The 13,210-nt window shown below is 46.5% G+C and overlaps 1 protein-coding gene across 1 annotated transcript in view; it reads left to right on the top strand.

Moving 5' to 3' along the window:
* Positions 1 to 2,146: 2,146 nt before the first annotated feature.
* LOC311326324 (homer protein homolog 3-like) overlaps positions 2,147 to 13,210 on the top strand; it is a gene marked incomplete at its 3' end in the record, with an annotated part of 60,019 nt that continues 48,955 nt past the window's right edge. Inside the window, exons 1-4 of the mRNA XM_084459210.1 lie at positions 2,147 to 2,267; positions 10,821 to 10,977; positions 11,085 to 11,216; positions 11,321 to 11,428. Coding sequence (XP_084315336.1) covers positions 2,263 to 2,267; positions 10,821 to 10,977; positions 11,085 to 11,216; positions 11,321 to 11,428 — 402 coding nt within the window. The 5' untranslated portion in view covers positions 2,147 to 2,262. The remainder of the gene's footprint in view (positions 2,268 to 10,820; positions 10,978 to 11,084; positions 11,217 to 11,320; positions 11,429 to 13,210) is intronic.

Genomic DNA, 13,210 nt, shown 5'->3' with positions numbered 1-13,210 from the left:
ATTCATGTGTATGGGGTACGTCATTACACATATCTACAATTCAGTTGCGGATATCTATAACTGAATTATGACTAGGTGTAATTCCAGTTTCAGATATCTACAATTTAATTATGACTAGTCATAATTCCAGTTCAAGATATCTTTAATTCCCTTTAATTCAAGATATCTACAATGTCATTTTCAAATATCTTCAATTAAGTTTAAGATATCTTGAATTAAGTTGTAGATATCTTGAATTGGAATTATGACTAGTCAGAATTAAATTGTAGATCTGAAACTGGAAGGTGCCATCATCACACCACGTTTAAAACCCACTGTGGAATGGTGTTTACACCAAAAACATCAAACACATTATTGTAAACTGTAAACCAATTGTTTTTAAATACAAACGCTACAACATGATTTTAATCTAAGTCTATAGCTCATAGACTGCAGTGTATGAAGATGTTCAGTACAGAAAAAAGCATAGTGTAAAATGTGTAATTAATATTAAATAGTGTAATAAATATTAAATAGCCTAGCTGTTTCATATGTCAATGTATGACTTGAGTCATATTTTTGTCATAGGCCTACGACATATTTTTGTCATTTAGCCATTAGGCTAGTAATTTATTATGTTATTTTCTTGATCACAATCCATTTCTGCCAGGCTGCATTTGTCAAAAATAAAAAAAAGTGGCAGTACAGTGTAGTGCTTCCATGTCTTTTCCATTGGAGGCGTCACATGGGATCATTCCAGCTGAGGCCTTGTATTCTACGTTGAGATGAGGTCAGAGGTTAGACTCTAGAGATATTGCTCTGCAAGAACCGTCTCCGCCGTGTCCCTGCCTGCCAAATGTGATTCATGTCTTTATGGTAATTAAGGGCTCTGAATTATGTGTGAAGTTAGATAGCCTGGCCTGCCTCAACAAATTTATATATTACTCCCCCTCCCCCCCCCCCCCGTCTCTCTCTCTCTCTCTCTCTCTCTCTCTCTATTCTTTCAAATCTCCCCCCCTTCATCCATTTAAATCTCCCTCTCTCTCTCTCTTTCCCTCTCTCTCCCTCTCTCTCTCTCTCTCTCCCTCTCTCTCTCTCCCTCTCTCTCTCCCTCTCTCTCTCTCTCTCTCTCTCTCTCTCTCTATATATATATATATATACATACATCCCTGCTGAATTCTTCACTGCACAGGAACTCAGTCAGCTGAATGTTTCTCTGAAACAGGCCAGTGCACAACATGATTAGTGCCCGAGCTAAAGAGAACAGGCTACATTGATTCTCTACCCTCCACATTCTACACTCCGCATTCGCCCTATTTCTATAAATGAATAATGAATCGCCTGTTGTATTAATTTCCTTTATGCCAAACGCCAAATTGGATTCATGTACATCTTTAATGTATCCCTGCCAGGGTTTAGATTTGGATCTTCTTTTGAAAACAAAACAGCTGAAAAATACTTTTTACTAATGCTCTGGCTCTTGCATTTGTTAAATCATTAACAGTATGAAGTTTTTTCTGAGAAAAAATAACTAACGTGGCATTTTATTATTGTCTGAGAATTGTTGTTCCTCAGAGCACAGATTGGACTTTTACACAAGCCTCCATTAGCCTACGTATCTGATTTAGACTATGAATCAATCTAAATCAAATGCTTTCTCCATTAGGTTGCTTTTTACTTGTGTACAGAATGCTTTCAGGTCTGGCTTGGCCAGTGCAATATAAGCCTACATTGAAATGGCATAAAGTGCAACGTAATTTGATTCGCCGAGCAGTAACCAGTAGATGGTAGTAAAGAGGGTCTCAAACTCAAGAGCTAGAAAGGATTTTTGAATGGGATACCAGACCAGGGATACCAGCCCAGAGACACCATCCCAAATTGGCAGAGCAGAGAGGCAGACAGGGAGCTACAAAGTGCAGATTGCAGAAGGACAATTAACGGGGTTGAAATAGATCTATAAGTCATACGGATTTGTCAGTGAGGGAAGTTAAATCCCAAGGTTATGAAAGTGTAACTACACCGGCAGAGAGAAAAGACGATTCGCTGGAGAGACGAACAAAGGAAAGCTATTGTAGAATTGAGTTGAAAGGACAGAACTGGGTTAGGAAACACTCTGTGTTCACTCAGTTCTGATCTGCCCGGACCTGCTGGGCTTTTCCATGTAATGCAGCGGAAAACTCTTCTCCTTGACATCCGAGACGATCTACCCTCCATTCTGAAACAAAAGGGGGAAGACTTGGCTTACGTGAATTATAAGATTGGAGTGTAAAATCACATTTGAGCATGGGGTGAGTATATTTCTAACCCTCAAATGTAGGCTATTAAGTTGACCTATCACTTCAATGTCTTGATGAGGACAAAAAAGTGAAGTTTTGGATGAGTTAGAGGTGTTAAAGTTTAGTAGCTGTTAAATGCATGCAGCCTATTTGACAGTTTTGTCCACCAGTTTTACTAAGATGTCTGACCACAAATAGCCTATGGGTTTTGATCCAGCGATGTTCTAGATAGAAGCATAATGATATTTCTCAAGGATGAATGCATTGTTATCTGTAGATCGCACTCCCTGGGTAGTGATCTACTGTAGATTATTCCTGGATTCAACTGATTTTAAATGTTATTTCAATGGAGGGTTTTGCTCGTTTGTTACTGCATGCACAACATGACCTAAATTCAACGTCACCATAACTGATACCACATGAAGTTGATCATTTCCTCTCCACCCAACTCTTCACAATTAAGTTCCAACGTGATTTTGGCTATATTAGCCTCAGAAATCTTTATTACCATATAGTTTTACACTAGGAATTTCAAACAACAAATCCCTAGTGTGTTGTATATACATGTGTAATGCACGTGTAATATTATGCATACAATAATTTGCAGCCAAATGTTAGAATGGCGCCAGTTACAGTTTCAGCAAGACATTAAGCAGACATTCCGGATGAAGTCGGACTCTGATAATCAGATGACAAACAGTAATACATCAGTTCTGTTTGGATACACAGTTTGGTGCAAAGACATTATTCTCATGCAGTCCCGTATTGAGTCGGGTGCACTACAATCCCATCTTAGATCTTTACACATTTACACATTTTTCCAGCCAGTATGCCCTTAGGAGTGCGAGCCAAACTGCTCAAGGCTATTGAAGATAAAATCATTAACTGTAATAGATTGTTGTTGCCTAATTGAATTATGCAAGCGATGAACTTTAAAAGAAGCCCTTGGGAAAACATCCGCACAGATATAATCAGATATCAGATAATCTATAAATCCCCAGGGAGCAGCATCACAGACATCATTTGGGGAATGAACAGCAGAACAGTAGCCTGCTGTTTTAACTTGGCCTAGAAAACAGACCCATGACATCCTTGAAAAAGTCCATCTTATCATTTTTCATGTTGTCATTTTTGCCTTTTCTCCCCCTGGCAGAAGCAGAGCCCATGACCACTAACTATGTATCCACTACAGAGAGACAGGTACTACAGACACGTTAATACATGTGCTTACTCATCCTCCACCAAAGGACCCCCCCCCCTCCACCAAAATGTGCCTCTCATCCACCAACGCATTTCTGCTGCTCCTCATCTTACCCATTAAAAGTACATGCATGTGTTCACTTAGACATTGGGATTAGAACATATACAAGTATGTGTCCTCACTTGTCCTCATCCTGTGTCAAACACACCATTTGTAAACCTACCCTGGTCATCCTTCGAGCTCTCCTACCGTAGGTGTCTCGAAGCAGAATTGTCACAAAAAGATTGTTTGTTATGTGATATACAAGTGACGTAGTTCATCGCTGCTCTAACGCCCTAGTTTCTCTGATCTCCTCCGTTATGGCCGTCTGCTGCCCAAGAAGAATCAACAACTCTACTTTTTATCCCGAGCATAATACTGGCACTGGCATTCTGCTTTGCTCTGCTGCCTCACAGCCACAAGGTCCTGGGTTCGATTCCCGCTGGGGACACTGTTGGCACGGGAGGACGAGTTCTCCCTAGACCTGCTCAGGGGGGGGGGGGCTATCTCCTAGGCCTGTCTGTCTCAGGGGGGGGGGGGGGCTATCTCCTAGGCCTGTCTGTCTCAGGGTGGGGCTATCTCCTAGGCCTGTCTCTCTCAGGGGTGGGGGGGGCTATCTCCTAGGCCTGTCTCTCTCAGGGGTGGGGGGGGCTATCTCCTAGGCCTGTCTGTCTCAGGGGGGGGGGGGGGCTATCTCCTAGGCCTGTCTGTCTCAGGGGGGGGGGGGGGTATCTCCTAGGCATAGACAAATTCCATCGGTGACCGTGAACGTGTGTGTGTGTGTGTGTTCTCATGCGTCTCCACCCCATTGCACGTGTGTGTTGGTGTGTCAGATTGCTGTGCAGCCAATAAACAACTCTCCCTCCGTCCTAATGTGTGTTGTGAGGGAGCTCCTGTCAGTCATGTCTCGACAAGAGCACACAAAACCAGTCAGACGCACAAGAGCGCCGACCTTCAGTGAAGTGTGGAGCCAAACGTTTGAAGTGTTCATATTCCAACACAATGGGGAAAAGTAGTCAAGTTGTTTTTGTTGAGTTTGCCATAGTTTCAAACAAAGGATTTTGATCAAGAACATTGTTAGCATTACTAGAAAATGTATTTGGATTTTTGTTTTGTTTTGTTACCATTGCAACGGTAGGGTTCGAGGAGCAGGGCGTCTACTTGATAAAGAAGCACGTGGCATTTTAGCAGGAATGCAATAAATAGATGCTGAAAACTATCACTGTTGTTGAGCTAGCTATGAGCTAGCGTTTCCCCCGGGCTATTCTGGTATTGAGTTGTGCAGTGTCGTGTTGCTGAGTTGGGCTGGACACTTTCTCCGGCTCAGGAATGTGAACACGAGGCTCTCTCACTCTCAGAGCGTCACAAGAATGAAACCCAAGTTCTACTTAAAGTAGAACTACATATTTCTAGTTATTTTACTCAGATACTGTGGCATTAAAGCCTCATTTTGCTGTAAGCTAAGTCCCTTCTTAAGGAGTGGGTCTGAGCAGTGGCAGAAAGAAGACAATTCTATTACATGTTGCTAACTGGCTGATCCTCTCCCCCCTCTAATAGTTCATAGTATCCTTAAGACATAATCTGGAGTTGCTGCAACTGGTCAGTCATTAGTAGGCTAGTAGTACGAGAGAGCTAGCAGAGCTAATGATCTAGCAGGGACACATGGCTTTCTAATGATCATACACACAGGAGAAGTGAGATTCAGACCAACAGTTGCACATTCTTTTGAGGACAATCTAGACCAGTCCAGAGGCATTAAAAAGCCGTGGATGTTTTTCTCAACTCGAGTCTTCATCTTCCACGCCATTTGCAGCATGTGGTATTGCAGCAGAGATGGGGTTTTTTTAAATATAATTTTTGGGGGCATTTGTGCTTTATTATAGGACAGTGTAGAGTGATAGGAAAGAGGGGAGAGAAAGAGGGGGGAGGATTATGCAGTGTAGGGCCCAGGGCGGATTCGAACCTGGGCCGTTGAGATAAGGACTAGCCTTCATGTGGTACCTTAATCGATGAGCCACCGGGGCGCCTCCAGCTTCAGCCTGTTTTTATCTAAGATATTTATGTCCACGACCTTATATTGGCAGTTTGAAGTTGTTCTAGACTGGAACAACAGCTTGTGGGTCTCCAGGCAGTTGAAAATGGCAGCTGATTCCCATAGTGGGTCATTTTACAGATCAGCGGGTTTGGGAGCTGAACTACTGAGAGAGTTTCTGACGAGACAAGTGAACGGGATTAGTCAGTGATGACACTCGGCCGTCGACGGGCGACCCCACACCCTCGAGGGTCACCGTGGGAGTGTGTGTGCAGTGGCTGAACTCTGGATGTCAGCAAATTGCAAAACTTGTAATATCTAGTAAGATTCTCTGCTTTTGAAGCGCACTTTTGAAGCCTTCCGTTGTTTTTACGAGCGGCACGGTTACCTAGCACTGTTGCCTAACACAGCAATAAGGTCTTGGGTTCGATTCCCACTTCGGACGAGGTCGGCACTGGGGATGCTCTCCAGGGTGGTCAGACACTCAGGTGGGGTATCTCTCAGGTGGGGTATCTCAGGTGGGGTATCTCCTGGGCCTTTCTGTGCAGAGTTTGCATGTTCTCCCCGTTTTCACAAGGGTTTCCTCCCAAGTACCCAATAGGAAAAACATGCAGGAGAACCGATAGGCCTACCCCTCAGTCCGGCCCTGGACTGAGCAGTTGGTCTTGGTCCCCGGGCGCCACTGACCAGGCTGCCCACTGCTCCTGGCTGCCCCTGGAGGAGGACAGCTCTGATGGGAGAAATGCAGGGGACAAATTCCACTGGCGACCTGCAGTTGCATGTGTGTGTTGTGTGCTGTGTCGCCGCTCACGCGTGTCTCTGTTATGTGGCTGATTAAAGGCCGCTAGAGGTCCTGTAACTATTTATCTCTATAGCTCAGTCTATCGGCTGGTCATGTCTGTTCTGGATCGGCCGGTCATGTCTGTTCTGGTTGACCTGTGCATACGTGGTTGCAGGCAGAGCCAATTTGCACTTGTTTAAAAAGTAGAATAAATAATCTCTCTCTATATATATATATATATTATATTTGAAGTCATTGACATTTTAAAGATCCTTCCGTAGCTTCTCAGCATAAGTAAAGACAGCACACTTGTTTTTCGATGTCAGAATGTGACTATAAATGAATGTCCTGTGGTCTAATCATGGGGTTAAAGCGGGTTTGGACCAGAACACACTGACCCCCACCTCAGTGCTTTGACTAGATACTGGAAGCGGCTTCCATAAAATACACTCATGATTAATGAATTGATATGAAACTTTTATACAGATAATGTATAGGATATGGAAGTGAAAATGTAATGAAATATAGATGTATGTCGTTGTCGGGATGGGTTTATTTCCTGCTCCTATCCTATCTTATACATATGAACACACATTCATTTCACTTGCTTCTATGGCTGTTTTCAAATATTTTACCATGTCCTTCCTTCCTTCCTTCCTTCCTTCCTTCCTTCCTTCCTTCCTTCCTTCCTTCCTTCCTTCCTTCCTTCCTTCCTTCCTTCCTTCCTTCCTTCCTTCCTTCCTTCCTTCCATCCTTCCGTCCATCCTTCCTCTCCTCTTCAAGCTTATCAATGGCCTAACATTTAGCATTTCACTGTATCCTACATGCCATTTTGTCCATATGACAAATAAATACCTGTGAATCCTTGAACATCATTGGATCGGTGAAAAAAACACAACTACATATAGTAGATCCAACCAGTTCATGTTGAAACACTGATGATTCAAAGGACTTACTTGAGCGAGGAAGAATGCAGGTGCTCTGCGTCCTCCCCCAGCGGAAGGCATCTCAATAGAAAACACAGGCGAGGTTGTGATGTGATTCATGACTTAGCTTTGCATTGTGCACAATATCTCCATGGTTGATTAATGAGCCATATGTGTTTGGGGGGGGGGGGGGGGGGGGTGCAGAGCCAGGCTGGAGGTGGATGTTGTGGAGAGCAGAGCCAGGTTGGAGGTGGATGTTGTGGAGTGCAGAGCCAGGCTGGAGGTGGATGTTGTGGAGAGCAGAGCCAGGCTGGAGGTGGATGTTGTGGAGAGCAGAGCCAGGCTGGAGGTGGATGATGTGGAGTGCAGAGCCAGACTGCGGTCAGGATGTGGGTGACCTCGCGCTGCCCTCTCCAGGATACGCCTGGTAAAGGCTGGAGCTTGTAATGGCCAGCTGAGAGATGGGGGAGAAGTGAATGAATGGTTGAGGGTGAGAGGTCAGTACGGCGAGGCCGTGAGAGGTCAGTACGGCGAGGCCGTGAGAGGTCAGTACGGCGAGGCCGTGAGAGGTCAGTATGGTGAGGCTGTGAGAGGTCAGTACGGCGAGGCCGTGAGAGGTCAGTACGGTGAGGCCGTGAGAGGTCAGTACGGCGAGGCCGTGAGAGGTCAGTACGGCGAGGCTGTATCCTCTCAGGCGTTTCCTGACCAGCTAGCATTAGGACTGTGGGGGGATGTGCCAGCTGGCCACTCAAGACCCTGTGTTCCCGTGTCCCACAATGTGACCCCCCCTCCTACCCTCTCTTCCTCCTCCTCCTCTTCCTCCTCCTCCTTCCTCTTCCCTTTCCGACCCCAGTTCTCCTGCTGTGTCACCCCCTCCTACCCTCTCTTCCTCCTCCTCTTTCTCCTCCTCCTCCTCCTTCCTCTTCCCTTTCCGACCCCAGTTCTCCTGCTATGTCACCCCCTCCTACCCTCTCTTCCTCCTCCTCCTCCTCCTCCTCCTCCTCCTCCTCCTCCTTCCTCTTCCCTTTCCGACCCCAGTTCTCCTGCTGTGTCACCCCCTCCTACCCTCTCTTCCTCCTCCTCCTCCTCCTCCTCCTCCTCTTCCTTCCTCTTCCCTTTCCGACCCCAGTTCTCCTGCTGTGTCACCCCCTCCTACCCTCTCTTCCTCCTCCTCCTCTTCCTCCTCTTCCTCCTCCTCCTCCTCCTCCTCTTCCTTCCTCTTCCCTTTCCGACCCCAGTTCTCCTGCTGTGTCACCCCCTCCTACCCTCTCTTCCTCCTCCTCCTCCTCCTCCTCCTCCTCCGCCTCCTCCGCCTCCTTCCTCTTCCCTTTCCGACCCCAGTTCTCCTGCTGTGGGCTCTGTAATCACACAGTACTCACTGCCAAACAGACTCAGCCCAGATGCCACTCAGAGCACTCAAATGGGTCTCCAGTGTGTGACAGCATGAAATGTGCCCTCTGTACTGTTGAGCCCTGCTCTCGGGCCCCTGCAGGTCGGGGGCCCCTGGGGACGCCCAACGGTGGCCAGGAACTTCCTCTGCTCCACTGAGGGAGTTAATCCAATGTTAATCTATGCGAACCATCCAGTCTCAACGTGATGTAACTTGACTAGTGAGCGATGAGCTTCCGAGACAGGCGAGGGAGGCTGGCGTTTCTCAGCGGCCGTGATCGTAACGATGTTAGAAGGTGTTTGAGCACTGGGAGGAGATTAATTTGCGAATTAATCAATGTTGTGATTTCTCATGAGCGTGGTATATTACGCAATCACTCCTCCTTGTCAGGAATGAATAAACATTCGATTACTGTCTTCGCTGTGATTGTATTTGGTTTTGACATTTCGTCTTTGATTTGCTTAGATTTAGGAGAGCCTCCTGTCGGAACCAATCGTGACATTAAGTGAGAGCGGGCTCTGGTTTGTCCCTTGCAGTGCAGTGGTCAGGGAAGCTGATAAGAGCCTTCCCAGCAAACACGCAACGTCAGGGAGACATTCAGATCATGTCTTAATAACGTCAGTCGGTCCAGAACCCCGTTTGTACGTCTGCTGGACCCCTCAATATTCAAACGTCTGGCTTGGACCCCTCTAAGACGTCTGTGGACGTGCAAAACGGGTCCAATATCTGAACGTAAAAAAAAACAAAAACATTCTGGCTCCTAATTGGATGTCTTTGGACGTCCGAAAAAGACAAAAAAGACGTCTAAAAGACGTCTTTTAGACGTGTCTTTGCTCAGTGGGTTGTAGATTAGGCAGAGGAGGGTGAGCACACAGTACTGGGTTGTATGTTTCATGCCATAAGTTCAATACCAACTACTAGCGTATTTGACCCCACATTCTGATGTCAGTAGAGGTCACAGGGAGGCCGTAGCTGAGGTGGGGGCGGTCTATATTAAGAGTGTAAAGCAGCTTCCTGATAGGCCGACACCTTCAGCTGTAGTGGTTTCCTGTCCCGGCCGAGCCACCCCAGATAGAACAATGATGGCTCTGGTTTGCATGTAAATTTAATGGAGGCAGAAATCCAGTGTGTCTTGTTTCGTGTTTATTCCCTTTTAGTCTACGTTCCCTTGTCACAAACAGTAGCAGAGATTCCTGCTGGCAGTCAGACTCATTCATGAGTAGCAATGGGAACAGTACATTGCATATTCAAATAATATGTACTCTATTAGTGGGGTAATGTTGCGTTCACTTAAATGCATTGGAAGACCCATCAGCGTCTGATTTGAATGGTTGTATCTCTCCCTGAACATTGCTTATTCTGTTCTGTAAACCATCGATGGGTTCATTACACAGATGTCCTGTCCTCATTACTCCAGACCATCCTCAGGCTTGTCAGATCTAGGAAATGTAGCATCCATTTTGAAAATGGGAATTTTTCAATATTTTTTTTTATAGCAGATAAAAAACAATTTATGGTAGTTCAACCTTCAAAAGTGTGTGTGAGGGTTCTGAGTGGTAGGGGGGTGATTTGGGGGGGTGCTGGGTGGGTGTGGCTTTGGGTGTGTGTAATGTTAAATGTTTATGTATAATGCATGTGGATGTGTGTATTATTATGTGTGGACCCCAGGAAGAATAGTTCCTGCCCTGGTGGCAACTAATGAGGATCCAATCAAACAAATAAACAAATAAATAAAAGCTCATTATAAACACATGTGTTGTTGTTGGAGGGAATCCTAGAGAAGAACAGCTTGGATGACAGCTTGGATGATTCAACAGATTCATGAACCCGAAAACCCACTCGTCCTGCTCATGTCATCCATTTCACCTTGTTGTTTCTGACTGGGATGAGTGACGGGGTTGATGGGCTGCTATTCTAACTACCTCCCTTTTCTGTGTGTGTGTGTGTGTGTGTGTTTGTGTGTGCGTACGTGTGCGTGTGTGTGTGTGTGTGTGTGTGCGTGTGTGTGTGTATGTGTGTGTGTGCGTGCGTGCGTGTGTGCGTGTGTGTGTGTGCGTGCGTGCGTGCGTGTGTGTGCGTGCGTGCGTGCGTGTGTGGTGTGTGTGTGCGTGCGTGCGCGTGCGCGTGCGTGTGTATGTGTATGTGTGCGTGCGTGTGTGTGTGCGTGTGTGTGTGTGTGTTTTGACCACCCTGAAGGGAACAGCCCATCTTCAGCGCCCGAGCGCACGTCTTCCAGATCGACCCGGCCACCAAGCGCAACTGGCTCCCCTCCAGCAAACATGCCGTCACCGTGTCCTTCTTCTACGACGCCAACCGCAGCGTCTACCGCATCATCAGCGTCGGGGGCACCAAGGTGAGCACCAAATCTTTATGCAAAATAGCTGAATACTATATATACACAAGGGTTGGTGCTGTCTGTTTTTCTGTGTTTTAATTAACATTAATGTTCTGTCACCTCAGGCCATCATAAACAGCACAATCACCCCCAATATGACCTTCACCAAAACCTCTCAGAAGTTTGGCCAGTGGGCAGACAGTCGTGCCAACACTGTGTACGGCCTCGGCTTTGGCACTGAGCAACAACTTCAACAGGTAAGCATCAGACAGCGTTAACAGACTATTAACAAACTGTTTATGACAGGACAAACATTTCACACACACACCGGGTGACTGATAGTACTTTTCAATCTTTTTAGTTTTCAGACCAGTTCAAGGAGGTGAAGGAGGCAGCTCGCCTGGCCCGGGAGAAATCCCAAGAGAAGTTTGAACTGTCCAACCCGGCGCTGAACATCGCCGCCCCTCAGGTGAGCGCTGGAACTGCAGCTGCTCTTTATTTGTATTGTTCAAGCTACAGGAAGCGCACAGGGGGGGCATGACAGATAAGCAGAGAGTTCGGCGGCGCAGATACTGACCGACTCCATTGATAATATTCTGTGGAGATTACGTGTAGGTGGATTATGTGCTCTGGCCGTCCGCTACACTACCCTCCCATTGGGGTAACTCTATTAAGGGCTGTCATGCATGGAAACTGGGCAGAAAAATGCTGGTTTCAAAGTAAATGAAAGGCTTTAAGACCACCTCCTGGGAAATGAGTCATCTATAAAGAGAGGGTGTTTTGAAGGAAACTAGGTCACTGAAGTGGACCGAAGTGGATGGACAGCTGCCAGCCTGGTCACACCGATGTCACCGACGGTGTCTTGATTCAAAATGATTACTTGTACGGTTCCCTCGGCTGAGAGAGGGCGTGAAATTGTGTTTCAGTGAAAAAACCTCTTGATTTCTTCCATTCCTCTTGAACTACTGTAGCCTATGACATTTGGAAGTTGTTTTGTTGCTGTTGTGCAGGAAATTTGAGTCATTTTTTATCTCTGCAGTCTGAGCCAGCGTGTGAACCGGCTAAGGGGCAATTTATACACAAAGCAGACACTACAAATGCAGAACTGGTTCCATTTTGAATCCATCTGTCATGCAGTTCCTTGTCATTAGAGCCAACCTGATTGGAATCCATTGTTTGACAATTGCCGGACCAATTTGGTTGTTGTAGCAACATAAATTGCCTAGCGAGTGGTTTCTGTGTGAACTAGAACAAGGAACAACAGTCTGACCAGAGAGAGACCAGAGAGAGACCAGAGAGAGACCAGAGAGAGACCAGAGAGACTGACCAGAGAGAGACCAGAGAGAGACTGACCAGAGAGAGACTGACCAGAGAGAGACCAGAGAGAGACCAGAGAGAGACCAGAGAGAGACCAGAGAGAGTCTGACCAGAGAGAGACCAGAGAGAGTCTGACCAGAGAGAGTCTGACCAGAGAGAGACTGACCAGAGAGAGACCAGAGAGAGTCTGACCAGAGAGAGACCAGAGAGAGACCAGAGGAGGCTGACCAGAGAGAGACCAGAGGAGGCTGGAGTAGTGGTGGTCACAGTGTGACGGCTGCCCACTCTGTGGAACTGGACAATAGCTCTCCTGTTTACTATACTGAGGGCCATAAGAGGCATTTATAAAGGAATTGCATTCATATACATTCAAATCATCTTCTATTGACAATATGTTGTGTATAGTATGTTGCTTCATCTGTATAGAAAGCTCTTGTGTGCCCCGGCTATGGTCTTGTGTCTGGGATGGTCTTGTGTGTCTGGGATGGTCTTGTGTGTCTGGGATGGTCTTGTGTGTCTGGGATGGTCTTGTGTGTCTGGGATGGTCTTGTGTGTCTGGGATGGTCTTGTGTGTCTGGGATGGTCTTGTGTGTCTGGGATGGTCTTGTGTGTCTGGGATGGTCTTGTGTGTCTGGGATGGTCTTGTGTGTCTGGGATGGATCAAGTGGAAATTCATTTGGCTCTTGGATGCTGTGATTGCATGAGGTCACCTAGGAAACTAGCTTTGGCGCTGAGCATTTCTTGGCTGACCCATTCCTCTCCCTATCTGGAGACACACACACACACACACACACACACACAACCTAACACACACAAACACGCACGCACACACACATAAGCACACACACACACACACACACACACACACATACACACTCTAACACACACACACAAACAAACAAACACACACGCACACACACACACACACACACAC

The sequence above is a fragment of the Borostomias antarcticus genome (assembly GCF_949987555.1).
Source record: "Borostomias antarcticus genome assembly, chromosome: 26".
Lineage (NCBI taxonomy): Eukaryota > Metazoa > Chordata > Actinopteri > Stomiiformes > Stomiidae > Borostomias > Borostomias antarcticus.
Note: the sequence above shows the minus strand (reverse complement) of the source record. Positions and strands in the feature narration are given on the sequence as shown.